At 37.4% G+C, this 27,737-nt stretch overlaps 4 protein-coding genes across 9 annotated transcripts; 2 read left to right on the top strand and 2 right to left on the bottom strand.

Annotated features, from left to right (window-relative positions):
- Nucleotides 1-31: 31 nt before the first annotated feature.
- Nucleotides 32-3,302, bottom strand: LOC137955645 (acyl carrier protein 1, chloroplastic-like). The gene is made up of 4 exons (XM_068802677.1): nt 3,083-3,302; nt 2,257-2,361; nt 1,077-1,199; nt 32-461 (listed from the first exon to the last, which is right to left on the bottom strand). The coding sequence occupies exons 1-4, from the start codon at nt 3,146-3,148 to the stop codon at nt 333-335; spliced, it is 423 nt and encodes a 140-aa protein (XP_068658778.1). The 5' UTR covers nt 3,149-3,302; the 3' UTR covers nt 32-332.
- A 4,803-nt stretch (nt 3,303-8,105) lies between these two features.
- LOC137956847 (vesicle-associated protein 1-2-like) lies at nt 8,106-15,888 on the top strand. Of its 6 annotated transcripts, none has more exons than XM_068804491.1 (9): nt 8,106-8,212; nt 8,719-8,812; nt 10,948-11,018; nt 11,654-11,735; nt 13,403-13,485; nt 13,558-14,136; nt 14,746-14,829; nt 15,204-15,281; nt 15,500-15,888. In XM_068804491.1, the coding sequence occupies exons 2-9, from the start codon at nt 8,764-8,766 to the stop codon at nt 15,608-15,610; spliced, it is 1,137 nt and encodes a 378-aa protein (XP_068660592.1). In that variant the 5' UTR covers nt 8,106-8,212; nt 8,719-8,763; the 3' UTR covers nt 15,611-15,888. The 6 variants fall into 6 exon arrangements, with proteins under 6 accessions (XP_068660592.1, XP_068660587.1, XP_068660593.1 ...); XM_068804486.1 differs by having other exon boundaries at nt 13,370-13,485; XM_068804487.1 differs by lacking the exon at nt 8,106-8,212 and adding an exon at nt 8,252-8,369 and having other exon boundaries at nt 13,370-13,485.
- Nucleotides 15,889-17,215: 1,327 nt separating this feature from the next.
- Nucleotides 17,216-19,517, top strand: LOC137956594 (protein WHAT'S THIS FACTOR 1 homolog, chloroplastic). Its single transcript, XM_068804143.1, has one exon. The coding sequence runs from the start codon at nt 17,424-17,426 to the stop codon at nt 18,708-18,710; it is 1,287 nt and encodes a 428-aa protein (XP_068660244.1). The 5' UTR covers nt 17,216-17,423; the 3' UTR covers nt 18,711-19,517.
- Nucleotides 19,518-19,789: 272 nt separating this feature from the next.
- On the bottom strand, nt 19,790-25,881 carry LOC137956846 (sodium/hydrogen exchanger 1-like). The gene is made up of 14 exons (XM_068804485.1): nt 24,758-25,881; nt 24,536-24,654; nt 23,821-23,918; nt 23,509-23,568; nt 23,341-23,387; nt 23,063-23,257; nt 22,856-22,902; nt 21,780-21,846; nt 21,588-21,688; nt 21,364-21,465; nt 20,986-21,124; nt 20,840-20,902; nt 20,567-20,650; nt 19,790-20,363 (listed from the first exon to the last, which is right to left on the bottom strand). The coding sequence occupies exons 1-14, from the start codon at nt 24,932-24,934 to the stop codon at nt 20,034-20,036; spliced, it is 1,629 nt and encodes a 542-aa protein (XP_068660586.1). The 5' UTR covers nt 24,935-25,881; the 3' UTR covers nt 19,790-20,033.
- Between the last annotated feature and the right edge of the window lie 1,856 nt (nt 25,882-27,737).

The raw sequence follows: 27,737 nt of genomic DNA, 5'->3' as shown, positions 1-27,737 counted from the left end.
ATCTGCTTAACCAGCTAAAAAAGCTAGAACATTGTTTCAAGAAAGCTTTGACGGCAGCCTACCATCCATTTCAAGCACCATAAATACTGAAAATCCTTGTGATGGAAAAACTCCAGTCTACTTCACAAGTACATTATAACGACAATATAAATACGATCAAATAGGTGAGAAAGGACCGACCAAAGTAAAAGCAAGGCGATGATTTAGGGTAAAGACTAACTCTTAAGCTCATCTCTAGAGAGTGCAAAAAGAAACGGCCTCTTCTATAAGCAACTAAACGTATTACGGGGACCAGATAATTTAACCAAAAGCACCTTGTCAATGATTACTTCTTAGCTTGCCTTGCTTGCAACAAGGTCTTCGATCAGATCAGCAGCATCCTGGACGGTTGCGATCTTCTGTGCACTTTCTTCTTCTACACTGATCCCGAATGCCTCTTCCAATCCCATCACAATCTCGACCTATTTAAATGAAAAATAAAAAGCATCATTGACACGATACTTGCAAACGATTTTTTTCTCACATGCGTAGGAAACGAAAGGTGCATGATCATCAAGGAAAATAACATTCACAAGAACGGATTATTCATTTATTTTCATTTGATCCATCTGCAGATAAGCATCTGGCTTCTTTGTAACTATAAAAAACCATGAACCCAACAAAGACGCCATCTGACCATTGAGCCTAAAGCCAACTCTGGCTACACAAATTTTTACTGTGGAAAATTACTATATTTACATCACTATCATTGTCTCTGACATACTTGAGCATTATCTTCATTCTGTAATCCTTAGAAAAAAAAAAAAAAAAAGTGAAAACTGAACATGAAGAAAATATAAAAATATTTAAAGTGCAAAAATGAGCTTTTCAGCCTCTCAATATGAATATGAATATAATTCAGAGCAAACTATCCAGTGGATTATGTTAGCTTATTTAACAAATAGAAGAGCACGTTAGCGATTAAAAATCTTTATAACAACTGACAATGGTTATACTACAACATGCAATTATTTAAAATAATAGACACAAATATCCAAAATGACAATGAGGGAAAGGACAGAGACTTGAGATATTACCGTATCAAGTGAATCAGCACCAAGTTGGGCGAACTTTGATTCACCAGTGACAGAGGTATCATCAGCCAGAGCTAATTGTTTCTTAACTATTTCACAGACCTTGTTTACTGTCTCTGCTTTGGCCTGTTCAGAGTATAATAATAAAATACTTGTCAATTACGCATAGGCCAAAGAAAAGCAACACTAAATTCAATCATGCAGCCCCTTCAAGTAGCCAAAAATATTGATATGCCTAGCATGGATATGCAACAATCAAAAGTCGGTCAAAATGAAGACAGTGAATTTTTCTTTTTCTAGAAAGATAGTAAAAGCTACATATCATATTCGTAATAAAGAATTAAGTTATTTTTCAAGAAAATATCGCCTGCCTATGAGCCAAGTGCATGTGTTAGATCAATTTCAGAATATAACAGAGTCCATCTTCAAGTCAGGCAAGTATCAACTCATGTATGAAACAAGAGTGGGGTAAGGTTTGATATGAATCTGTTAAACTAAGTTTTAAATTAGCAATCCTTTAATCGTATGCAGTTGTAATTCAAGAAACACAAAAGGCAAATGTCAGCACCTTAAAATGATTTAGTGAAATGTAGTTTTTTTTTTTTTCTGAAAAGGTCCAAAATCCAATTCCTCATTGCAAGGTTCAACCATGCCACATCCACAAACTTTACAGGCACCCACAATGAAGAAATTCTATCATAAACACTAGAAATATGTAAAACTTAAATGAACGGGTAATTAAAAACACACATATAATACTGGAATTTTTGTATATCATATCATCACAGTATACATGACTATATTAGTAAGGCTATAACTCATCACAAATATGGACAATAAATTTAATGCACTTAATTAGCTGCTTCAACACTTCAGGCCCAAGTCCAATTATTTGGAAAAGGCTGGCATAGTCGATCTAGGCTCCTATATAATATGTTGTGCAACATATACAAGTCTTTATCATTGAAATAATTTCTCTGAGACTGTATACCATGCCCGAAAAAAATTGTTTACAAATACTAACAAAGTCATGAAATGCAAGGAACACAAATATAAGGATAACAACCCTTCATAAATTTCTAACGCATTGCTATGGGCTTTCTTAGATGTGCTAAATGAACATTTTCATAATCGAGAAATATGAAACAACATTCAAAAAACCAAAGCCAAGGATAGAACATACAGCACAGGACACCCGAAAGCGCATTGATTGACAGCCGGCGGATGGAAAGCTTTTCCTTAGGGAGGGAAAGGAGACTGATCTCAGACTTGAAACTGTGGTCATTACCTGTTCAACATTAAGCATCGAATTTGATTACATAAGGTTCACACGTGTAACAGATGCAAAATAACACACGACTCTACATGCAACAGTGTGGTAAAAAATGTTAACAAGCATATAGAGGTTATGATCCAAATGGGGTAACAAATTATAACAATCATATATATTATGATATAGAGCATAATTTATATGTTTATTTACCACTAAGATATCATACTATTTACCACTGCCACTTTTTTCAGCATAACCTCAGGCTGCAGCGTAAGGAAGTCCTCAGGAGAACTTGAAATATCCAGGATTCTTATGTTTATTCACTTTCACACTCTATGATAGTGATAACAGAATTTCTGGAAAATTTCCTGAAATTATTAGGATTTTAGTTTCCTATACATTACTTGAACAGGAAATCGTGGAGCAAGAATGTCTTGAATCAACCTTGATTATCGTTCAAAAAGAAAAAAAAAAAAACAATGATGTCCACGAGCTTGATAACATGGTCAGTAGCTACTCGGTGCAGACCAATAAACAAAAAAGGATTTCATAAAATAGGTAGATCTAACATCCAGCAATCGATAATCTACCGCATAATAAAAAGCATTTGACGAACACAGTCTTCCGACCACACTCGTATTCATGATCCAAGACATCGCAAAAACAAGGATGGTGAAATTTCAGATCTAAACCGAAAATAAAGTTGAATAAAAGGATCAAAGATCGTGAAGTTTACCCGCTCCTTCTGCAGGGAGCGAGAAAGAGAGGAGATCGAAACCGAGGTTCCTGTAACCGAAGCCATAGATGAAGGCGTAGAGAGAATAAAAACTGCCGACTGCGAGCGAGATCTGAGAGCTGGGACACCCCTAAAACTGCAACACAGAAGCAAAGAACACACAGAGGGCGTGAATGAACGGGGAGGCAAGAAACTGAGCTGGTATATTTATAAGGGTTGCAAGCATCGTTAGTATCGCCGAAGCTTGGGCACGGCGGGAGACTTGGGTGCGTTAATAGACCGAGAAAACCCTCTTGTTCAAGTGCAATGACAAAATTACCCTGATCTCAGATTGGCCACGTAGAGTTCCTTCTTCCAACTTCGGTGTACCTATTTCTCATCACCAATTCGACAGCTGGCTGACACGCTGTACGCCCTTTCCGCTCTAGCGCATTTAAGTGGAGCAGACACAGGATCGATGCGATCTGAGCCGTTCCTTCTATCACATAGGGATATCCAGTACGGCGTCCGATACGTGAATTGCAAAAGACGTCTCACCCGATATGAAGAGTGTATCGGTTTCATGTTAGGTATTGGATTAAATCGGTCTTTTTGTAATTAATTAATTAATTAAATAATTAAATAAATAATTATAACAAATTATAATTTAAGCCTTGCACCTAACTTTTGTACGCTTGAGTTCATTTTCGTTCTTTTCTCTACAGCCTGTTATAGCCTTAAATTTTTGTCATAGGGATCCAGACAATATCTTTAAAACATTTAGGCGCCCGTTAGTGTCTTTTCCAAAAAATACTAAAAATGTATTTCTTGATAAAAATACATTTTCAGGGACTATTTTAATATATTTTAAACAATCTCTAAAATGTAGAGTATATAAAAATAAAGTACATAAATATGTGACAAAGGTATATAATTATTTAAAACCTAAGAATATTTTTTTTAATTAATAGTAAATAAATTAATTTAAGTATCCTATACAATCTTTTGCAATTGTTAGGAAACTTTCTTTTTTCCTTTTTCTTCTTTAAGCAACTGTGACAAAGAGGACTCAATCTTGGGTTGCATCGGTGAATTTCAAAATACAATTAATTAAGGTAAAAAAGTTGTCAATTGGCATCCAAATATACGAAACAAAATTAAAAAAAAAGACCAGTTTTTCTTTCGGCATTCTTGTCCGAGAATTTCTGCATCGGGACGGGGTGATTTTTGCCTTTTAAGTGGGACCTTTGGGGTAATTTGTACATCTCTAAGCATTTTTTGAGGCAATGTTAGATGTTTAATACCTAAATTAGTAGGTTAATTTACTCCCCAATTACGTTTATTACATAAAACTTTAGCCAACAAAATAAAAAATGACATTATGAATTGGTATATTAGCATAAATAATGACTCTTTTTAAGTATCTAATAAAACTAACATTAAACTTAACCTAACTTAGGCATGAGGTAAAATATCATGCATATAAGCCAATTTACTCCTTATCCTCGCGTGTAATCATGGTCAAGTGGTTTGACTCATGAGCCTCTTAGACAAGTTGTAGCCTCAGGCATAATAATATGGTTGTAAACAAATCGCATTGGGATCGGATTGTCAGAGTGGTTCCGTCCACTCTTATCTTGGATAAGTGTATTATGTTTTTCCGTACCTAACAGATTGGTCTTTTGGGTGTATTTGTTAGCAGCTGTCATGGTATCAGAGCTGGGTACCCCACGTCCCGCTTTCAAATCCCGTGAGAGACGGTTAAGAATGGGTGGGGTGGGTGTCAGAGTAGTTTCGTCCATTCTTGTAGGCGATAGTTTTCCGCACCTAACAGATCGGTCTCTTGTGTTGTATTGGCTAGCCGCTGTCATGGTATCAGAGCTGGGCACGCCACATCCTGTGTTCGAATCACGTGGGGAGCGATAGAGAATGGGCGGGGTGGGTGTCAGAGTGGTCCCGTCCACTCTTATCTTGGATAAGTGTGTTATGCTTTCCACACCTAACAGATCGGCCTTTTGGGAGTATTGACTAGGCGCTTGACACAGATACAACAGAATCCCCATCGAATCTTATTATAGATATCAAATTCGACTCTATTAGACAATTTTCAGCTTTGAATACTATCCAAATTTGAAAACCTTAAAAAAAGGTTTATAAAACTACATTAAATCCATATACTTATAAAATATTAAAATAAGTAATTATTATTAAGAGTAATATTGTTAAATATCACCATATTATTACACATTTATTTTTTTTGTATGCGATACCACTTCGAGGTGTCTTCTAATACTTGGTGTATCATAATTTTTAATTCATATATGAGTTTTAAAAATAATTTATATGGGTAGTTCATAAACGAAGTGTTCTTTTATAATTTCTTCATAATTTTCAGATTTTTTTGGAGTTGTATCATCCAGTTAGAAATTACTCTTGTAATGGCCAGAGATATTTTTTTGGAGTTCATAATTCATCAAATATTTTTTTATAGCTTCAGTTAGGTCATTTTTCTCTCTGAGATTGTGACATTTTGAGTTGTTATACATTTAATTGCACATTACAATTTTATCTTTTATATTATTATTATTATTATTATTATTATTATTATTATTATTATTATTATTATTGTTGTTGTTGTTGTTGTTGTTGTTATTTTTGTTGTTATTAAGAGTACTAGTAATAGTCGTGTTATTATAAAAAGGCCTGAGACAAAAACATCTCCTTTTGTCTCTCCTTTTGCAACTGAGAAGCGAAAGAGAGTCCCTATTGCCTCTCCTTTGCGAGAAAGGGTTGAGGGTTTTCCACCCACTTTTCTATTTTGGCACGAAAATGTGGAATACAAATAGTGTAAGTATCCTTTTTTTTTTTTTTTTTGCATTGGGTGAGAGAAGCCCTCCCTAGGTTCTCTTCCTCTTACATTAACCAAAACTGGAGGACAAAGATTTCAAATGATGTCTAATGTTTAATGGACCCTTTTAAATGAGTTCATTAATGGATGCAATTGGGAATACAAGATCTAGTTCATCAAGACTTCCCCTTTATCTTAAAGTAAGGTATGGGTAACTATAATGTAATGAATGTAACAATCATACTATGAGCAAATTTGTGTTATTTTGATAGATTTAAACATAGGTTTGGTAAAAGCAAGAAAAATAAGAAAAAATAGAGTATGGACTTAAGTCTATATAAGTTTAGTGCACTCTGTTTTTAATTGAACCATCAAATTTAAATTGAATAACTTAAAACTTGACTTCTTTTGGTTTAAAAATTATTTTTTATCCCATACATGAGTAGCCTGAGAAGCAATAAGTAGACTTTAGTTTGCATCAAGTTGGCCTCATTTCATATTAGCTCTACTTCCATTCAAACTTTATTTTTTATTATCATCTTTTCGAAAGATATACTCTCAAAGCTCAAATAACCCTTTCTTTCCACATTTCACTCGCATTATATCTGGTTACTCTAAATTGCACTTGATCAGTTACCTCTTACTTTTAACTTTATTTTGTATTTATACAAATAATTTATTCTTAGTGCAAATACAAACACCATAACTAATTTTTCATTATTTTTTTATAGCAAGAAAATCGATCAACAAGATTTTTTTCAATAAGAAAATTAGTCACATGGAAAATGATTTTTCCACCGTTCTATTTTCCTATGGCGGCATAAATGGTCCCTAAAAATTGGGAATCAATCATAAAACAATTTTTTTGCTTCAAGAACTTGATAAGGTAATACCATCATTTTTTACGTAGTTTGTAGAATGTTATTCTAAATCATATAAAGTTAGAGTTAAGATAGTGCGTGTATGTATAGAGGGCTAATCCAATATGAAAAACCATTTAGTGCAAAACAACTATCTCAGTCGTCCGATCATGATCTGATGACTGAGATAGTTGTTGATCAATTGAGATAGTGTTTCTTATGTTTCACACCAAATAACTTTTCGTATTGGATAAACCTATATATATATTTGACGTGAGTGATGGGTTAGGCTAGCGGAAAGAGATGACAAGAGAAAGAAAGAAGGAGAGCGGGGAGAACGACCTCTCACTTCGCCATTGATGAAGATCGAACGGCTGGAATAGCCGCTTTTAATTTTTGAACAAAATTGGGTTTTTTTATTGTAGCAATGTTAGTTGCAGAGTTAACATCACAAAGCATCGTGGTGGTTGTGGCTAGCTAAAGTCCGTTAAATGCCAAATGACGCACTCATTAACCATTGATGAGTTTTAGGCGGAAGTGGTGGCCGCTCACCATCGTTAATATGGAATAATGACCCAACTACTAACCACACGAAGCAGCAAACCACCTCTCCTCACCATTGCGCCGTGGGTCCGATTTTCCCTTCTTTACCCGACACCGATGCTGCCAAATCGCTCCTGACAAAATTGGACTCCGATTAACCCGGAAACGATCGCGTCTTTGTGGTCCGAATTCTACTCGGAGACGGAACTCCCAAAGCAAACCATAATTGGGAAAAGTATTACGCATAAAGAAGCTTCCAGAGCCTTTCCCGGTTATTGATTCCGTTTCGGTGATGATGGTTTATCGGTGCCGAAATTCTCGTATCATCTACATTTTACTTCACATAAATTCTATTCTAAATAATCATTTAGAGTAATTATTGTCGATTCGCATCGGTTGACTGAATCTTTCAACGTTCGATCAGTAGAATATTATTGATCGATACTCAGAATCGAAGGTGGGCCCATATTTACGGGTATACGGTGCAAACGCGGGGAACTACGGAGAAAGGACAGGTAATTTCGTCGGAAGGCACGTGAGCAGAAAGACAACGAGAGAACAAACGAAGACCCAGTGTAAGAAAACCGCAACTGATCTCTTTATTGACGAAAATATCATTGATCTTTTTGTAAAAAGCCCAATTAAGGTTCTTTTGAACCGATATATTGAAGGGCATTTTTGGCATTTTAAAGACACTGCAGCTTTACGCTCAAATCAGACGTGCGGTGGGTACAACCGCCCGGTCGCCCACCCTCTCTCTCTCTCTCTCTCTCTCTCTCTCTCTCTCTCTCTCTCTCTCTCTTCCTTCCAAAATTTCAGACGATTAGACCAAAAATGACGTGAAACTCACTCACTCTTTGTTTTCAGAGATTTGAGTTTGCATTATCAATGCGATCAGAGGTGAGTTACTGTGGAGCGAAAATAATGGTGTGGAATACGAAACGTCTGAGTTCGGACTGCAACTATTTATTTGCCTATCTTTTTCGTTAAAATTCTTGACTGGTTTGCCTAGGGTTCGTCGCCAAAAAGCTATCTCCTCTTTCTCTGTAGCTGCACGGTTTGTGGAGACTTTGATCGTCTTTTGCCGTTTTGTCTTCCTTAAAGGCGCTTTTTTAGTGGAGTTCAGATCGGAGGGTGTCTATTTTTTTTTAAACTGTAGTCATCTTGGTTGAACTTTGGCACCATCTGTTTCTTGTTTGTCGGTTGTTTGAATTAAATTAAGAGGAGAGGATTTTGAATGGAATTTTGCCTTTTGATGTATCTCTATTTGCTTGTGCTCTGAGGATTTTTGGTCCGGATAAGGTCTTGTCTTGGTAATGTTTGGTGTGAGGAGGACATGTTTTTTTTTTCTTCTGAAATTCGTTTTTGGCCACTGAAGTAGTCTGCTCCTTGTTTCTGGTTTGAAGGTGGTGGAAACGAGTGGATCGTCTTGGATCTTTGTGTGAAGAACCATGACACCGGAGTTCTTAAGTATCCAACCAAACGAACTGAAGTTCACGTGTAAGTTCAGAACATGTTTTTTCTTTCAAATTAAGTTAACTCTATATGCTCTCTCGAGTTGATAATTTGCACCTGCTGGTGATACTCTGCTAGTGGGCTATATGGTTTGCCGATCGAATATACATAAAATGTTAGGGGGTCTGAATGGTTAGATTTGTAAATGTAGGTGAAAATATGGACTTTGAACTCTGCATGTAGATTAGATGGTGTGCTGATCAGGATGTGAAAAATGTGCGGAGGATGAAGGATTTGCATTATCGTTGTCAGTGAAGATATTCGATTACTTGAAGGCTTTAGATTTAATTTAAACTGTTAAGAATTTCTTGTAGAAAATCTTCTGATTGATGCAATTGGGCGGATTTATTTTTCTTTTTTTAAAGGTGATGATATTATTAAAAGCAAAGAAAAACAACAAGACCATTAAAGAAACGCTCCCTCTACAACAAGAGATTGCAGGGAGGTTCCTAATTTAGCATAAGAATCAACAACAGAATTCGCTGATCGGAAAACATGAGACCAAATACAAGAAATAGAAGATACAATCTCAGAAATATCTAAAAACATATTCCAATGCCGCCACGGGGGGTAAAGCACCAGCCAATCACAACTTTTGAGTCTCCTTCGATGATGAAGGGCCCACTGAATCAGTCCCAAAAGAGAATAAGGCCATAAAGGAGACCAAAGAGTTCAACAGTTGTGGAGTCAATCACACCAAGAGGCCTCGAGTAGGATAGAAGACTGGTCCCATCCGCACTACGAAAAATGAACACGCCACCATAACTTGCAAGCCCAGGACATCCAAGAGTGCTTCCATCAAAATTGAGCTTAATGACCCCATGGAGAGGGGGGCTGCCATCCAATTAGCACAGGGATTCTAGAAGGGTCAGTCATCATAGCAGTTTTGAAATTGGGCAAAATAATCTATTCATTGGGTTACTGTTACAAATAAAATGGTTAGAAAATAAGAAGCTTTAGCTTATCGCTCCACAAAATTCACGGGGTGTGTAACACGCAATTATGCCTGATCCTTCTGATATGGTGAAAATTTAGCTTGAGATGGATGTCTTTATTGACTGGTTTTTAGCTTTCTTTATTAGGGCAAAAGAGAGTTGTCAAAAATTGAGTAAAGCCTGAACTAATTTTTAGACTTACCTATAGAATTGATTCTAGAGAATGGATCATATACTTTTTTCTGATCTGGTATCATTTCTGGACTGCCCTATAAGGGACCTGAATTTGTCAGGCTCGGCCTTTTGTTCAGCTGAAGAAACATATGGAACTTTCCAACAACTCACCCTTGGCCTTCAGATGACCAGTTAAATTAAACCTTCCATCAACTCACCCTTGGCCTTCAGATGACCAGTTAAATTAAACCTTCCATCAACTTGAAAAGGGATAACAAACTGTTGGATTTGTGAGAAACTAAAAGAAAAGGGTTACAGGTTTTTCTTACAAGCAATTCAGCTATTCAATCAAGAATTTGGAAAGTGCCTTAACATTGTCTTGTTTGTTTAAGCGGAAAACAAAAGTGTATTCAATTTGTATTTGAGAGACGATACTCCTATACCTACAGCTGCACATGAAATGAGGACTTTAAAAAGTGAAAATCCACATGAGTTCAAACTTGACGTTGTCAGCGAAAATGGGCTTCCAATTACTGGGAACAGCTCATTGCTTGGTGTTCATTTTTATCTCCATGAATTAGGCCTAGCTCCCTGCTTTTAGGTAAGAATCTCGCTCCAAATTGCCAAGGGCATAGAAATGGCTACTTTTTATTTTGAATGTTGTGTCTTCATACGAAGTCAGAGGCTTTAGTCTGTTTTATCAGATCATGAAGCTAGCATTATAACATCCACTGGCAGAGCTCTGTTCAGTTTCTGACCAGCTGGGTGTTGAGTCTGAAACATAGAAATATAAAGTCAAATGTGTTTTTTTGCAGAATAGTTGTTCACCCTGGAAGCTTGTCTTGTCATTTTGAAAACTATCAATATTTTCTCCTGATAACCTTTTTCCATGTTAGAAAGTTTCTGATTCATGCCCGTGAGTATTGTCTGCCGGAGCTCTGGAGACAATCTTTTCATGGATTGCCTATTCTCAACTGTTTTCAGTCTGACGATTAAAGATTGTTTTTCCAGTTGAAGTGAAGAAGCAAAGTTCCTGCGCTGTTCAACTTGTCAACAACACCAATCAATATGTTGCATATAAGGTGGAAACTCTTCTATCATTATAACATCCTTGTTCTTGTTATTCTATATAGATAGAGTTGTCAATTCTTTGCGGATATGTAGATTCAACAAAATAATCTCATGCGTGTGTACTTTTTCATGGTGTACAGAGTTGTGCAACATTCAAGAATGTAATTTGTTCAGCATCATTTCAAAAATAAAAAAGAATGTAATTTGTTAACCTATGTGAAACAGTTGCCATGATGATAATATTGTATACGAATATATCCCTAAAACTACCAGTATTTCAGATGTGCAAGGAATGAACAAAGGAGAAAAAGACCTTTACCTATCTAAGGGAAAATTTGAATTTTCCCTCCCCTTGTGTTGAGGAAAGTATTAACTGCATAGGTGACTTTAAATGCTCATCACTTTCTTTTGCAACGATTTCCCTCATTTATGTCCATTGGTTCTGTATTTACTCTACTGTAACTCTTCATACTCATTCAGTGAAGTCTTTTGATTGGTTCTATTGTGTTGACATTATCATGATTTGTCAGAAATATTTTTTAACTATATATTTTTTTCAATTGCTCTTCTGAAGGTTTAAAGCATTCTTTTATTTGATGATGCATCTGATGGCTGAAAATATGACTTTGTATGACATTTGTGGCAGGTCAAGACTACATCTCCAAAGAAATATTGTGTGCGTCCAAATATTGGAATTGTCTTACCAAATGCAACTTGTGATTTTACAGGTTTATTTCTCTTTTTCATGAAAATTTTGTTCTAGAATTTATTGCACGAGTGATCTTTCAGGATCACTATGTTCTGCATCTTCTTCATTTGCAGATCTCATTATTTTGTCCCTTCACTTTACGTAGTTGCTCAAATGGAAGTTAATGAAGCAATATGTAGAACTTGTTTTCTTTATTTTCAATTTTTGAAGAGAGTAAATATAAATTTTGTGCCACCAATCAATCATCTCCAGACAATTTCTTGAAAATAAACAAAATTTCAAGAAAGTGGAGTCCATTTGTTGTAAAACATCTTTTGATCCACAGAGAGGTGCAATGCAAATTAGCTGACAAAACGTTGCAACCTAAAAAATTGTAGCACTGGAATCTTTGTGTAATGTTATAATTTGAACTATCAGATGGTGAAGCAATGGGAGAATATTAGTTGAGGAAAACTTTGTTGTGCAAGATGATTAGTTTCAGTCTTTTTTATTGTATCTGACTTACTTATGCAAGAATACTGAGAAGCCAATTCTTATCATTCAATGATGGAAATCATTCCGGGATATCAAAGAGATCAAAATTTGGACTCGTAAATAATGAAACTATAGCAGAAAGCAGGAAAGCAACTTTACCACTCTATACCATGATTTCTTTGTCTGATTTGGTAATACAGGATTGCCAATGAGTGCCTTCTTGAGCTTTTTGGTGTTCACTATCCGATTCTATTGTCAACTCTCTTCCTGTTTGGAAATTTCAAGCCTCCACTTTTGCCAATGAGTGCCTTCTTGAGCTTTTTGGTGTTCACTATCCGATTCTGTTGTCAACTCTCTTCCTGTTTGGAAATTTCAAGCCTCCACTTTGACCAAAATGAAATAATTAGTTAATCCAACATCTCAGTATCTTCTGTGATGTTATTTGTCTCTCTTATGTTTTTGAAGGGAGAATCACTTGCATGTCAATTTCTGTCTCTCTTTCTTTAGTTTTTACTTCTTATCTCTCTTTTTTCTCTTCTCTTCTATGATGACCATCCAGTGGGATACTGGCAAGTGAAATTTTTTATTTACACATGTGAGGGGAGTTACCCATGCTCTCTTCATTTCTCTTCTTGGCTCATGTCATATATATAAGGAAAGGAGGCTGCACTCAAGTCCAACCTTGGCTACACCTATTTTTTTTTTCCTTTGAAAAGTCATTCAAATAAGAATGTCATTACTTCCTTATGTTTATAAAGATACCATTATCTTTGATTTATCATTTAGAATTAGCAAAAATAAGAAAAATCTCAAATGAACATCAATCATGAATGCATGGGATATAAAACAAATGTACAATTAGAAGAAACCAAGTTTTAAGTCATTCAATTATAATTTGATGGTTAAACTAAAACTTAAGTGTGCCTAGCTTAAATAGAAATAGGTCCATATCTGTATATAATCTGTCTATATGTGTCTTTTTAAATTTGATATTTTACTTTTAGACCCTCATGAAAGGTTCTCATTTCTCTTTGGCATTTTCCATGCCAGCAGACAGGGGCATTAACAATTACAAATCATGGATTTAGAATTGTGTCATCTGTAGATCCTTACTTATGTATAAGTTTGAGTAAGCGTATGTGCGATTTTCATGCTTATTGCTTTGCACTATAAATGTAGTTACTATGCAAGCTCAGCGTGTAGTTCCATCAGATATGCAATGCAAGGACAAATTTCTGATTCAAAGCACAGTTGTTCCTTTTGGCTCTTCTGAAGAAGACATCACAGCCACCATTGTAAGAACTCTGTTATTGTTGTTTTTGTATTTTATTGTTGGATTTGTTTAACAGTTTCTTTCTTGTCGCTAGTTTGCAAAAGAGAGTGGCAAATTTATTCAGGAGAACAAATTGAGAGTGGTTTTTGTTAGTCCCTCGCATTCTCCAGTTCTACTGCCCATTGATGGAACCTTGAAGCTGGGGTCGGATTTTGTAGCTCCAGTGACCAAAGGAGCTGTGAGGCAGGAATCGGATTTCGTAGCTCCGGTGATTAAGGGAGCTGTGAGGCAGGAGTCTGATTTTGAAGCTCCAGTGATTAAAGGGGATGCGAAGCAGGAACCAGCTTCTGAAGCTTTGATAACCAAAGGAGCTCTGAAGCAGGAACCAGCTTCTGAAGCTTTGATAACCCAAGGAGCTCTGAAACAGGAGCCAGCTTCTGAAGCTCTGATAACCAAAGGAGCTCTGAAACAGGAGCCAGCTTCTGAAGCTCTGATAACCAAAGGAGCTCTGAAACAGGAGCCAGCTTCTGAAGCTTTGATAACCAAAGGAGCTCTGAAACAGGAACCAGCTTTTGAAGCCTTGTTGTTCAATGGATCTTCTAAGAAGGGGCCAGCTTATGAAGATTCAGTTTTCCAAGATCAGATTCCATCTGAAATTAAAGACTCTAACGTGGTAAGACTAACTTAATTATACTTTTTTGTCCTGGCTATCTGAATGCTCTGTGGCTTAGGGTGAATCCATTCCCATCCCAGCCTGTGATGGGGTGAGATTTTCAAATTGATCCATGCTTCACCACATACATCACAATCCATTGCCACCCTGCACTTCTAGAAATGGACTAATAAACTTTGTTGTGTGGTTTTAACAAAACGAAGATCATATTATTATGAATTACTAGATAAATTTTTTTCTGTAACTACTCTCTCTTGTTTGTATTCTTTTTCTTTTATACCTATTTCACTATATATGAGAACAGGCAAAGAGGTAATAAGACTCGACAGGTGGGATCAGGAAACTCCGCAACTTCCCTGAAATTCATGTGGGTTTTTCACTTTAGCCCTGACCCCGCTCTGTGTGTGATGGGAAAACCCATCTCTGCATGGAGCAGGGTCACTGTGGTTCCCTGTTGCCTCCCGTTGCCTCCCGTTGCTGTGCTGTTTGCTCAGTGGTTAGATTAGTTGCAACTTACAACAAACTACTAGGGGAACCATTCCATGCATTTTTTTTAATATTACATCTCTACAGTGGTATTCATATGTTGTATCTAATTCTCTTGCATAGGTAGATAAAAATGTTGAGGAGTTGAATTGCAAGATTCGCTATATGGAATCAGAACTGAATGAACTGGTACCTAAACTGACCGAGGTAAGTGAAAAAAACTGACCCAGGTAGTTTGATGATTATTCATGTTTCAGGATTTTGGGCTTGATGTATAGTGTATTTTTTGGACGAGTTTGTCTTGCCTGAAATATGGAGTGCCAGTTACACTTATACTGCCCAGAAATTAGTTTAGGGCCTATGCATAGGGAAGAATGTAATTGGATGAGTGACATTCAGATTGAATTTTAATGTGTTAAGACTTCCTCATCACTTGTCATGGATAGAGGTCTTTGTGTGTTTGTTCCTTCACTTTCATATATCTGATACATTAATTTATCTTTTTGTTGTTTTCCAACTTTCTAGGCCATGACACATGTCTGAAGAATATACATATAGTAATGTAGATTGATTTTGTGTAGGCTGAGAAGACAATCATCCGGTTGAGAGAAGAAAAATCTGCTACTATCCGAGAGAGGGATGTGTTGAAGCGTGAAGTGGTAAGTATGTTCTTATTGTTATTAAATTGGTTCCTCTGATTTGATGACAAAACAAAATTGGTGGAGAATGCCCACCCATGAACTAGCCGCCTCTAACGAGTTCAAGCTGCTGTATTTCGTCTCAAAACAATGCCCTTTTTATTATTCACTTGCTTCTCTTGTAGAGCCTCTAGTTCTGTTTTGATCTTATTCTTTTTTTCCCATTTTGACTTTTATAGGTGGTAATAAGAAGCAGAAAGGGTGCGAAAGTCCAAGTGGGTTTTCCCTTTCTGTTCGTCTGTTTCGTTGCCATCGTCAGTATGTACCTGGGCTATTTGCTACGTGGGTAGAAGAACTTCCCCAGACATGAGCTAACACAGATAATGCAGCTTGGATACACAGGTAGCTTAGAGTTAAAACGCCTCTTGTTTGGGCTCTGTTGGATAAAAAAAAGGTTTTGTAATCTGCTTGAGTTGAATGTAAAGAACTAAACTTTTCTAGAAAACAAGGAAGGATTTTAAGAATCTTTTTACTTTCTTTCGATATCTTTTTTTTTTTTTTTTTTCTCATGTTACTTGGTCAATTCTATTAATGTATAAATAATAATCACCCTTTATTTCTGAATATCTACCTTAGAATTTTGTTATTTTTGTTTTTTAATTCCTAAAAACTCCACTTTAATTTGTAGAAAACGTAAAGGTTGCTTCCCAGCATAACATGATTAGCTAAAGCTATTCTGTGACTCTTTTGGGAAAAGTGAGGGGAGCACAGCCTCTTCGGTAAACATCATCGTCTCTCTCTCAATCTCTTGCCCGTGCAATTGGTTTGGTAAAAGCAAATATTGATGTGTTAAAACCAAACAATAATTCTTATCCAATTACATAGGTAACTTTAACTATTACACATTTATCATTTGCTAAATGAAATATATATATATATATATATATATATATATATATATATATATATTGTCATAATAGTTCCGTTCACTCTTGTAGGCGGTAACTTTCTGTACCTAAGAGATCGGTTTATTGGGTTGTATTGGCTAGCCGTTGTCATAATATCAGAGTTGGGCACGACATGTCCAGTGTTCGAATCCTGTGAGAGGCAGTCAAGAATGGGGTGGGTGGGTGTTAGAGTGGTTTTATCCACTCTTATAGCCGGTAGCTTTTCGCACCTTACAAATCGGTCTTTTTGGTGTATTGGTTAGCCGCTGTTATGGTATCAGAGCAGGGCATGCCACGTCCCGCGTTCGAATCCTGTGAGAGGCGGTCAAGAATGGGCGAGGTGGGTGTCAGAGTGGTTCCGTACACTCTTGTAGGCGGTAGCTTTCCGCACATTACAAATCGGTCTTTTTGGTGTATTGGCTAGCCGCTGTCATGGTATTAGAGCTAGGCACGCTACGTCCCGCATGAGCGAGGTGGGTGTTAGAGTGGGCGATAGTTTTCGCACCTAAGAGATCGATATGTTGGGTTGTATTGGTTAGCCGCTATCATATATATAAGAGTTATTCAATTAAATTTTTATCTAGGTTAATATAAGTTTTACATAAAACATGATTTAATTATTTTAAAAAAATTTATATTATTCTAAAAGTTTTAGTACATGTTAAAAATGCCATTGTTTCTTACACTTATTATGTATATGAGTATATAATTATAATAATTTTAATATCCCGTAAAAATTTAAATAATTTTTACTATTGTATTTATTCACATAAAATAGTCAATATTGTATTTAATAAAATAGTCACATAAAATGATATATAGAATAGTTTAACTAAGTATAATATAAAATAATTTATTCCGCCTTTCCTTTCTGGGTACTTTCGCAATTAAATTGTGAATGACCGAATAAGAACCCTTGAACAGCAAAAGGACGAACTGCTTAATTCAAATCTCTGAAAGGTATTTGCTGCCATCATCCGTTCTTCTGGTTAGTTCTCCTTCCTTCATTTTCTCCTGCTGTATGAAGTCTAGGCTCTGCCTCTTATTCAGTACTTGCTTCTTTTAAGGTTATCCCACTCCAGGAAAAAAAACGGGGCTCTAAATCATTCCTGTTCAATTTGCGCTCTCTGCGTTTGTAGTGATGCATAAGCTCATACATTCCATTCTATCAGTATAGGATTGTGTTATCGACATAGCATAATTCGGATTTCCAGATATGTACAGAACCTGTTTGAAGAAAAGCCGGTTGTCTCCCACCTTCTTTCTTTCTGATTCTTCCCCAGATTTCACTGCCTTCCAGTCCTCTAGGTTAGGGGTTTACACTCAGGTTGCCTTCGTTTCGAACTTGAAAGTGGTTTGGCGTAAAGACCTGTACCTGGATAATGCCATCGAAAAGGATAAACAGTGGCGACTCTGCGCCAGAGTCGTGAAAGAGGTATTAAACGAGCCTGGTCAGGTCATCCCTGTCCGGTACTTGGAGAAAAGGCGAGAGAGGTTACGTCTTCCTATTAAAGTCAAAACCTTTCTCAAACGAAACCCAGGTCTTTTTGATATCTATCTCGATCGGATCAAACCCAAAACTGAGGCCGTCCCTTTTATCTGTGTCGGACATAGGCTTCACCGCTTTCTGGAAGAAGAGAAACGCATCAGAGAGGAGAATGAGCCCCTTTTAGTGGCTAAACTGTGTAAACTTTTAATGATGTCCAAGGATAAAGTGGTCAGTGCTGATAAATTGGTTCATGTTAAGAGGGATTTCGGGTTTCCTGATGATTTTTTATGTAATTTAGTTCCCAAATATCCGAACTATTTTCGGTTGGTTGGTTGTCCGGGAGAAGGAAAGTCATTCTTGGAATTAGTTTCATGGGAAGCAGATTTTGCAAAGTCAGTTATAGAATTGAGAGCTGAAGAAGAATGCCTGTTAACTGGAATTCGTGTGAGGCCTTCCTTCAATGTCAATCTTCCACCAGGTTTCTTTCTGAAGAAAGAAATGAGAGAATGGGTTAGAGACTGGATGGAACTTCCATATGTATCACCTTACACTGATGTATCTCATTTGGACCAAGCTTTGCCAGAGATGGAGAAGAGAAGTGTGGGTGTTTTTCATGAGTTGCTTTCTCTATCCATTCTCAGAAGGGTGGCTGTGCCAATATTGGGCAAGTTTAATGAAGAGTATCGGTTTTCCAATGCATTTGTTAATACTTTTACGAGGCACTCGGGGATTTTTTATGTGTCCCTAAAAGGGGGTATTAAAACAGCTATGTTGAGGGAAGCTTATGACAAGGATGAATTGATTGACAAGGATCCCTTGCTTGCAATAAAAGAAAAGTTTGTGGAAATGTTAGCAGAAGGCCACCAGGAGCAATTGGAACAGCAAAGATTGATGAAAGAACAACTCCAGAAGGAAATGAAGCAGGCAGCCATGACGAATGTTGAAACAGGCCAGGTTCCAGCTGGTGCTTCTTTTGCCACTGTGGAGTCTCCTGCATCTATTCAACATATGTAGCTTTTAAACCTTCTTATTCTGCCTTCTTGATCATATCGATGTTTGGTTTCTCCAATAAGTTGCCTTTCACCTAGTATGTTCCTTCGGCAGCTTTACTGGTGAGCTTTATACTGTCACATGGAAGATCTCCTTGATGCTCAACTATGTTAAGAGTAATCTATGCATATATGGCTGATTCTATTGCCCAAAGCATAAAAAAAGGATACCCTCTTTCCAGATGCACCAGGGGAATTTCACTGTCTAATCGGTGTAAATTGTCTCTTAAATCAAATTTAGGTTGTACTTGAGCTCTGTTGTCTTCCAATCATCACCATAAGACGACTGGTATTTTATGACTAGGCTGGATGAAGACCCTCCTTGCCCCTTGCAGTAAACACAAGAATAAACTCGGATAGTTGGTACAAAATTTGCAAGCACCTTGTCCAGTGAAACAGACAGACCAAATTGTGCTCATTTCATTTCTTTCTCCTTGACTTCTGTTCTTTGGCTTATCTCAGCGGCAACTGCAAATCCTAAGGCAGTCTTCTGGCAAAAATTCCTTTGGTGTAAAATGGTGTATTTTGTAATGGGAATCGACTGGAGCACTGGAACTGGCTTAGCATAGAAGAGGAGAACCACTACATGAAGAGATTCCCTTGCTCATATTAATTGTGGCGAAGTACTGCTGAGGGACCAGAATAGCAGCCAGTGGGACTGCCAAGCCAATTCACAAGGAACGAAGAGAAGGAAAAGAAGCCATCTGCAGGAGATCAATCTACCATAAAATGGCCGACTGTGTTTAAATTATATTTTGAAAAAAAAAAGTGTATTTGGATGTTGTTCTCTCTCTTTCGTTTCTGTAATTTATATATAAAAAAAATCATATTTTAAAATGTCTTTAAGAATCAAATTAACTGATCTGATATTTGGTGATCAGGATACATCATTCATAAAAAAGATTAGACGAAATTGTAATATGAAACTAATGAAACTTCTAATGTGTTCAGCCATACAAATTACAAGAAAAGAACACAACTAAAAACTCACCCAACAAAAAGTAACGTTACATATGCATCAGGAGACTCGGAAAAAAATGTGTATACTATCAACCCATTTGCACTCATCGACGAGAATATGGCAGTGAAGCCGTATAAACATCACCAATACTACTTTGCAAATAAAAAATGACTTACATAAACAGAGCAAATTACAAGCCCAAAGCCTCACTCAAAATACATTAGCTTCCGTGGTGATGACTGTCACGGCCAAGCAGTAACACTGCACAGGGAACCAAATTTAAGGAATATGGAGAACACAACACTGGTTGCAAATCTTTTCCTTTTCTCAAGCATCCCAGCCATTTTGGACACTCCGTTCTGTTGGCGACCCGGGCACAAATGGAGCAAAACCTCGTCCTCCAAACATAGGCCTCATGAAAGTATCATCGAACCTGCGCCAGTAATGATGTACTGTGTGTGTGGGGGTTTGCAGTAGCATGCGAAGACTTGTAGGGCGTGGGATGTCCCTTGTATCAACTTCAGACCCCTGCCCATTGCCAAGAAGCGGAGAAAGAAAGGATTTTGGACTTCCAGGATCCGAAGAAACACTACTCGTACGCTTCAAACTACAAGGAAGTAAAAGCCTTATCAAAGGCTTGGTCAACAGGCCAAACACCTAAAACAAAAAAAAATCCGGCGCCTCAGTACAGCATTTAGAAAATTAAGCTGACAAAATTGTTAATATGGAGCAATAATATTAGGTATACTGTTGATAAACTCAGGTAAGCGATTGCATAAAATAATAGACTGATACAGGATGAACGCTTCTTCTAATTCTATTTGGACATAGATGCAGTAACAAGAGAAGAGGCATCTTACCACTGTGCTGAAAAGAACAACAGTTATGGTGCTTGTGATCATGATTGCATTGCCACGCAGTTGTGTATGACCAGACCGAGTAAACTGCAAAATGCAAAACATGTAGCTTTGTAAGGCAAAGGAATTCCAAACTCTTCATTGGTTGGTATCAACTGATCAGACATAATTTAAAATTCTCCAAAAATTGGAGTACAATCCTAAAATGGAAGAATGCTAGGCTTACATGGATGTTTGGAAAGTATTTCAGTAAGGATGCGAACTTTCAAATTTTACCTGATTATAAGCGAGTGCCATTGACACAGCACCCCGCATTAGGCCCGCCCACCAAATAATAATCTGCAAATGCAGTTTTGATTACCTGACAGATTATTGGATGGAGGAATTGTTTAATAATTTTTCAAAGAAAAAAAAAATCCTACCTGCTGCCTGAACCCAATTTTTTCAGTTGGGTTTTTTTTCATCAGATTGGATAGAAATGATAGGGGGAAAACAAATGCTGCTCTCCCAATCAGAACCAAGGCAAGCAATACTGCACTTACAGCACAAGATTTTCCGGGACTGCAGAAGAAAAAAGATCATGTTCAACAGCCATGTAAATACAGTTAACAAATAACCTTTTAGGAAGTCATGTTGTATAGCAAAAATATAAAAGGAGTGATTTTATAAGTTAACACTAGAGGCAAATTAACCATCTCATAGACCCAAATACTGATCTTTTATGAGCAAAAATTCTTTCTTTGAGCAAATGGAACACTTCTATGAAGGTAAACAGAACAGGATGAAACAGATGCTATTACCTGCTTTTGACAAACCTCCACTTCTCTATATCCAAAGCATCCATGCCTACGTATAGGAAGATAAACAACTCCGCAATAAAGGACAGTGTTGCAAATGCATGCCTGTAGTAATCAACAAAAAAAATTAATTGTACAGTATGACACAAGACCAAAAAAGAGAAGAAAGAAAATGAAAACCAAAGGCACATTAAAATTTGAACAGAAACAATGGCTGTTCAACATACTTGGTGGTAACTCTTGAACTCTCGGTCACATTATGCCAGGTATAGTGAGACATCACAATGCCACAAAAGAACACAGTAAGAATTGCACTCAGATAGAACAGCTGCAAAATATGTAGACAGAAGTCACATTGAATAGAAGATTGCAAGAAAGAGAGTTAATGGAGCCAAACATAGAATAGAAGCAAATCATACTTCGGCCAGCATATATGAGAGATATGCCATGAGTATCATAAGTGCAACTTCACGATCAGTGGAATGCCTGGAAGAGAAAATTTTCAAATAAGCAGACAAACCAAGGACAAGGAGAATAGTTCTGGAAATTCATTATGCAGGCAATGCTTTACTGAAGCAATTAACCACAGGAAAAAAGAAAAAAATACTGCCTTTCCCTTTTTTTTTTTTTTTTGAAAAAGGCAAATTTCATTCAAGGCAAGCCAAGAACAAAAACAACAACAATCAAAGGAGCACCCCCTTTACAAGAAGTGATTGGAGGGAGGCTCCCTGCTTATCTAGGGAGTAAGCTTAGGAATTAGCTGACCTTGGAACATGAAACCAAGAACAATTAAACAAGGAGCACACCTTTGCAACAATTTTGAGTAACAGAAAATAAAGTGTAGAAGATTGCTCATTCAATTCATATGGCACTTGACTTGCTGATGCTCGGTGTGGGGAAGAAGCATAGCAGGATAGAGAAACAAGTAAATAATTGAAAAATAAAAGAAAGGAGAAAGGATAGGCCACTAATCTGTCATCACATCTGCAACTCAAAACTGAAATTCAATTCAATTGCAAGCTTTATTTTGTCTTGATATATTAAATGCAGGATCCCAATCCTAGCAGGAAAAGGACTATCCTTTGAAATAATGATACTTATACATGGGAAGTGCCCCTAGTAGTTTTTGTAGAACCAATTCTTCCCTGTAATGTTTTTTTTGGGGGTCTGACTGGGGGTAAATCTGAAGGGGCCAAGTAGCATAAATCAAGGTGCCTCTTGGATCTGGTGCAAACAGCTATTTTAAAAGTGTTAAGTTAAAAAGATTGAAGTCCATGAGGCTGTATCTGTTCCTTCTCATGTTTTTCCATTGAGTCTCTTTTTTTCCTCTCGTTAAAAGTGACCAGTAATTAGCAAACTAACCACAAGCTTTCCAAATCCGTATAAATCAAATAATGATCAGAATTTGAGAAATCGTTGAGGGGAAAAATAAAGTTTTTAAATATTACATGACAAAAGAATGCCAAAATGATGAAAAGTTCTGCTGCTGACAAACCTTCCAAAGTAGAGTTTTTTTATGATGAATGCACTGAAGAGGCCCATCTGAAAAAAAGAGATTCAATGTTAAATAAACTTCGGTGTCCTCCATCAGAAAGACAGAGAGAGAAGGAACAGAGGAGAGAGAAAGAAAGAAGAGAGAAGATAGAGAGGAGAAAGAAAGAGAGAGAGAGAGAGAGAGAGAGAGAGAGAGAGAGAGACTTACAACCACTCCCAGTAAGGTGCTTGTAAAAAATAGATACAAGAAGTTGCCTAATAACTGCAATGCAGTATTGGAATTGATGTGACTGAGATCAAAGTTCTGAACTGCATTGAAGAGTACAACTGAAGTGGCATCATTGACAACACCTTCCCCGAAGACAAGACTGTAAAGAAGAGGTGTCTCATCCTGGTTAAGCACCTGCAAGATAGAACGAATAATTAGTCGCAATTTTATTCTATTTATGGAACAATTGAGCAGTTCAATTTTGAAATCTTCCATACCTGCAAGGTACAAACAGAGTCTGTTGCTGAAAAAATTGCCCCAATTGCTGCCACATATTGGAGTTGAAAAGAAATAAGTACAGAAGAATATAAACAACGAAGCACAACAAAGAAGATATATTGCGGAGTCAGAGCAGAAAAAAGGGGACAGTAGATGTTGAACGATACCAAGATAATCTCCAATATCAAGGAGGCCTACATCCATCTTCTTAAATATTTCTGTAGCACCTGAAATAAGAAACAACAAGTCAAGAAATGTAGACTGTGAACAGATGCAATCTTGCCCTTATTCATGAGAATGAAAGGAGGAAAAGCTCAGAATCCACATGTGACAGTGATGGAAACAACATACGAACGCTCTATAATGTCACCTACGTACAATATAATTTTTATCCTCTTTCCAGTTTTATGCGTAGTAGTCTTAAGAAAAGAAAAAGGGTATGACTAAAACAACGTGCAGAGAAATAGTCAATAACCTACCAAATGAAATGATAGCGAATGATATCAATGTGCCAACAGCAGCAAATAGCATGATCGTCATAAAGTTGCGGAAAAATTGCTTCTTTTTAACCTGGAACCTGACAGCAAAAGAAACACAAAATGTCAAACCTGTCCTACAAATTTTGGATTACCTGTAATTTAAAATATTTCCCAAAGAGAATAGAGAAGCATTATTAGCCATTACAAGTAAGGTAGATGAATAAAATCAATCAGAAGAACGTTTAACGTAAAACATGAAAAAACAGAACGCCCTTCTACTCTTCAAATGCTTCATGATAAGAGCTGAGCATGAACAAAATGTTAACAGTGGACACAAAATAACAAAATGACTTACAAGTAAACTTAAGGAAAGAGGTTTTCTTAATGAAAAGAATAAACATGAAGTTTCTAAAAGACAGAAGAAAATTTCATAGGGCAAACCAAATTCTAGTTGTTTACAGAGAAAGAAATTTGGAGGCAGTGAATGGAACGATTGATACTCCAGAATTTCACCATGCATGCTACTACACTGGCTAGATAGCTCTAAAGAAAATTACGTTCCATTGACTAGACTCAAAGGGAAAGTAATAACAGTTTGGACAAGCATCATTAATAAAGACATTAAAACAAGCGTGCATTACAGAAAGACATCGAGAAGATTCAAAACTACAATAAGAATAGAAGATGAAGAAGCGTCAATAAATGCATGACATACCCGGCATTAAAAATAATGGGTGGAAGAAGATATATAAAGAAAAGATCTTCACTGAAGACTAGGATATGAGAACTTCTGCCTCCTGACGTGAGCAGAATAACAACTCCTGTGCAGATACCCTGTTGTCAAGACACAAATCAAGAGGGTTACTTCAAACCTTGACCACTGTCTCGTTCAGAAAGTTATAGCAGGTACCAGTACAGGTGGAAGAAGAAAACTCACGATAGCTAAGGCTGTGGTAGACTCGTTCATCCATCTGTTCTCTTCCAGCAAGTGGCCAATTACAATACAGGCACATAACAGCGCCACAAACAAATTGATTGAAACAACAGAAGCGTGATCCGATGTGGTAGAAAGCGCCTTCAACCTCACCAAAAGTGATCCCAAGTCGGGTCCCATGTTTCTCACCTCAATCAGATAACGGCCTCAATACAACTTGAAAATTGGTAAGATATTGCGAAGTGCAGGAGAGAGATTAAATTGTATTCCAACTACTCGCTAATGAGCTCCTCATTCGGAGCAGCTTCTATTCTTCAAAACTGTCATCCTTAAGATCTCATCATCATATCGAAAACAGACGCATATCGTCCTCTCATAAAATACGACGACCCCGGGACTGATTCCGAGCACGACCGAAGGCTTAAAATCCCCAGCACCGAGTTCCAACTCCGAATAGCCCGATTTCCAAATCAGAACATGAACCTACGGACGCGATCACACTTTCATCAATCAGGGCACAGAATTTTGATCAATTGTCGTGATTTACGGAAAAAAGCTTCAAACCAGGTAATACGAATCCGATTCTCCACTTCCAGAGTTAAGAACAACCAGAAACAGGGGAGGGTTCACTATTCCGACCCCTCCTACAACACACAACCATCTAATGCCCTGGAGGCCCCCCAAATGAAGAAAACAAAAGGCGGTTTCGCTCCGAGATCGAGAAACGAAGTCTTGAAAACAAACTCCCAAAAATACAACGAGAAATCCCACACAAACACCCCAGTCCTCGAACTAGGAAAATCGAGTGGAAAAAGAGGACCAGACGACCAGACGATCGTAGTAAAAATCAAATGTTCAAGAATCCTGCTCCCATTCAACAAAACATACCTCACACAGAAAATTCAACCGAGAAGAGAGAGAAACAAGGAGATTGCAGAAAGAGACGGGGCCCAGTGTCATGCAAAGCGGCCTCAGCGGAGGGGAGACAACCGAGAAAGAAAAGATTCACGAAGGAAATGAGAGAAAGACTGGAACTTCAGCGGGAGAATTTTGAGGGAAGGCGCTGATTGTGTTTTTAACTAATCAATGCCACACAAGATAAGCCCCCGCTTTTTGTGGAAACTACGAACCCCACTTTTTTCTGTTTTTTTTTTAAACATTTTCCAAACTACCCCCAGTCTTTTTATACAAATTCCTCTCAGATGGCGCAGCTCATCAAATGCATTAAATTAACTTTTTCTCCTTTTCTAGAATGTAGGAGCCGATTCGTAGTCATGGGGGTAATATCGTAAGTTCACTTCTCGCTGTAAAAACCTGTTCGGTTACCGTTAGAGACGCAACCGGAGTTTTTAGCACTTAAGTGTACCAAGTTTGTGGTGAACCGGGAAATCCATTAAGGATAAGATTGTATCCAAATCGCGACACTTACAAGTGGGTCAGATACATACAATGGAGCCATGTTAAGTTGTTGCGAGACAATTGACATGAAAGGAAGCTTCGTTCTGGTTGCATATTTGCAGCCAGAAACTCTGTTTTCAATTCAAAACAATTGGCTACACCTCCGCCTGCATCAAATGCAGATCTCGTCTGCAACTCCTATCCCCTGCAAGTTGTTGAATTGGATGGCCGAGGAAGAAGATCGGGTGGCACTGAACCAGGCCTCACACGGGAGTTGTGGACGAGAAAGAAATTTCAGAAATTAGAAGAGAGAGAGAGAGAGAGAGAGAGAGAGAGAGAGAGAGAAAGGCCTGCTTGACATACCTGGAAGTAGATCCGTTCTCTGGTTATTTAAAACCTCAACTGTTTTCGTCTATATTTCTTTTTCTGTCGCCTTCTCGGTTAGGCGAAGACAATCATAATTGTCCAGGAACTAGGAACTAAATTGTAAATGAAACTTGAGACATTCTTCACTATGCATTACAATAATAGGAAATTCTGCTCAAGATGAGATGACTGAAATCTGGCGACAGGAATAAAACAGAAATAGAAGCTCGTTTTGGTCTTTCTGTATGGAGAGGCAGCACGGCAGCGATTTCCCAAATTTTGGTGGTGTTTGACACGCAAGGGATTTCCCGTGAGGAGTGAAGCATTCTGTGGCTGCTAATCGTGCCATCTTTCATTTGATTTGTGGGTGAGCTCATTTTTCTCTAACCGGTTCGTCTTCACGGGCTCTGAGTCCAAAACCCTGTACTCATTCTCCGAATCTCTAATGATCTTGTTGACTACTCACGGGGAGGAGGGTGTAAAAGAGGAAGAAAAATCATCTACTTTTACTCTCCTTTTTCTTAAAAAGAAACTCTTTTCACCGTGCCCGCAGCACGCCGAGTGATGAGAGAGGTCATATGTTTTAAATTAAATGACTGAAATGCCCTTCTATTGGTTGGTGGGTCCCACTGATTGGGGATTTGTAATAGCCTGGAAGGTTCTAGAAGGGAGAGTAGAAAAGTGGAGCCCGCGGTGACGTGCACATGCGGCGTGGTGGCAAGTGATATGATAGCCACAGAGCGGTGTGTCTTCTTCGTGGCCTACTTCTCACTTCTGATTTTGTAGGCACACTAGGGCCCATGCCCTTTTTCGTGATTATCTCCTTTTTTTATTTTTTATAAATAATGGCTTATTAGGTGATTGGGGAGGCTTTTGTCCCTTCTCTTTTAATCCCCATGAACCCTATTTATTTATAATTTTTATGTGTAGACAAATTTGTTTTATTTATTTTGGTATTATGTTAAACTTGGGTTGCACTCTATTTTTAATATGATTAACCAAAGTTGTGAATCAAATTATTTATAATTTGAGTATAATCAATAACTTTTTCCGAGTTAATTAATTTCTTAAAATTATGATGTTGTCCTGAAGATGAGTTTTTTCTTGAAATAAAATTTATACACTAGGCTCCCAAGACACATGGTTAATGTGACACCCACCTCTCAATAGTCGATCGATAAAGGGATGAATTTCATTGAATCAGATAATACATGTATAA

This window comes from Aristolochia californica, unplaced genomic scaffold, assembly GCF_029961685.1.
Source record: "Aristolochia californica isolate CCGP_79_NKW_82.1479 unplaced genomic scaffold, dmAriCali1.0.hap1 SCAF_2, whole genome shotgun sequence".
Taxonomy (NCBI): Eukaryota; Viridiplantae; Streptophyta; class Magnoliopsida; order Piperales; family Aristolochiaceae; genus Aristolochia; species Aristolochia californica.
This window is presented reverse-complemented; position numbering and strand designations above follow the sequence as displayed.

What these genes read in the sequence shown, in the direction of transcription:
- LOC137955645 (XM_068802677.1), bottom strand. Translation starts at nt 3,148, where the DNA reads ATGGCTTCGGTTACAGGAACCTCGGTTTCGATCTCCTCTCTTTCTCGC. An exon ending in GCTCCCTGCAGAAGGAGCGG is followed by an intron (nt 2,362 to 3,082) that starts GTAAACTTCACG and finishes AATGTTGAACAG; the next exon opens with GTAATGACCACAGTTTCAAG. An exon ending in GTGCTGATTCACTTGATACG is followed by an intron (nt 462 to 1,076) that starts GTAATATCTCAA and finishes TCATTTAAATAG; the next exon opens with GTCGAGATTGTGATGGGATT.
- LOC137956847 (XM_068804486.1), top strand. Translation starts at nt 8,764, where the DNA reads ATGACACCGGAGTTCTTAAGTATCCAACCAAACGAACTGAAGTTCACG. An exon ending in ATCAATATGTTGCATATAAG is followed by an intron (nt 11,019 to 11,653) that starts GTGGAAACTCTT and finishes CATTTGTGGCAG; the next exon opens with GTCAAGACTACATCTCCAAA. An exon ending in AAGACATCACAGCCACCATT is followed by an intron (nt 13,486 to 13,557) that starts GTAAGAACTCTG and finishes TCTTGTCGCTAG; the next exon opens with TTTGCAAAAGAGAGTGGCAA.
- LOC137956594 (XM_068804143.1), top strand. Translation starts at nt 17,424, where the DNA reads ATGTACAGAACCTGTTTGAAGAAAAGCCGGTTGTCTCCCACCTTCTTT.
- LOC137956846 (XM_068804485.1), bottom strand. Translation starts at nt 24,934, where the DNA reads ATGGGACCCGACTTGGGATCACTTTTGGTGAGGTTGAAGGCGCTTTCT. An exon ending in TCTCATATATGCTGGCCGAA is followed by an intron (nt 21,689 to 21,779) that starts GTATGATTTGCT and finishes CATATTTTGCAG; the next exon opens with CTGTTCTATCTGAGTGCAAT. An exon ending in AGTTCAAGAGTTACCACCAA is followed by an intron (nt 21,466 to 21,587) that starts GTATGTTGAACA and finishes TGATTACTACAG; the next exon opens with GCATGCATTTGCAACACTGT.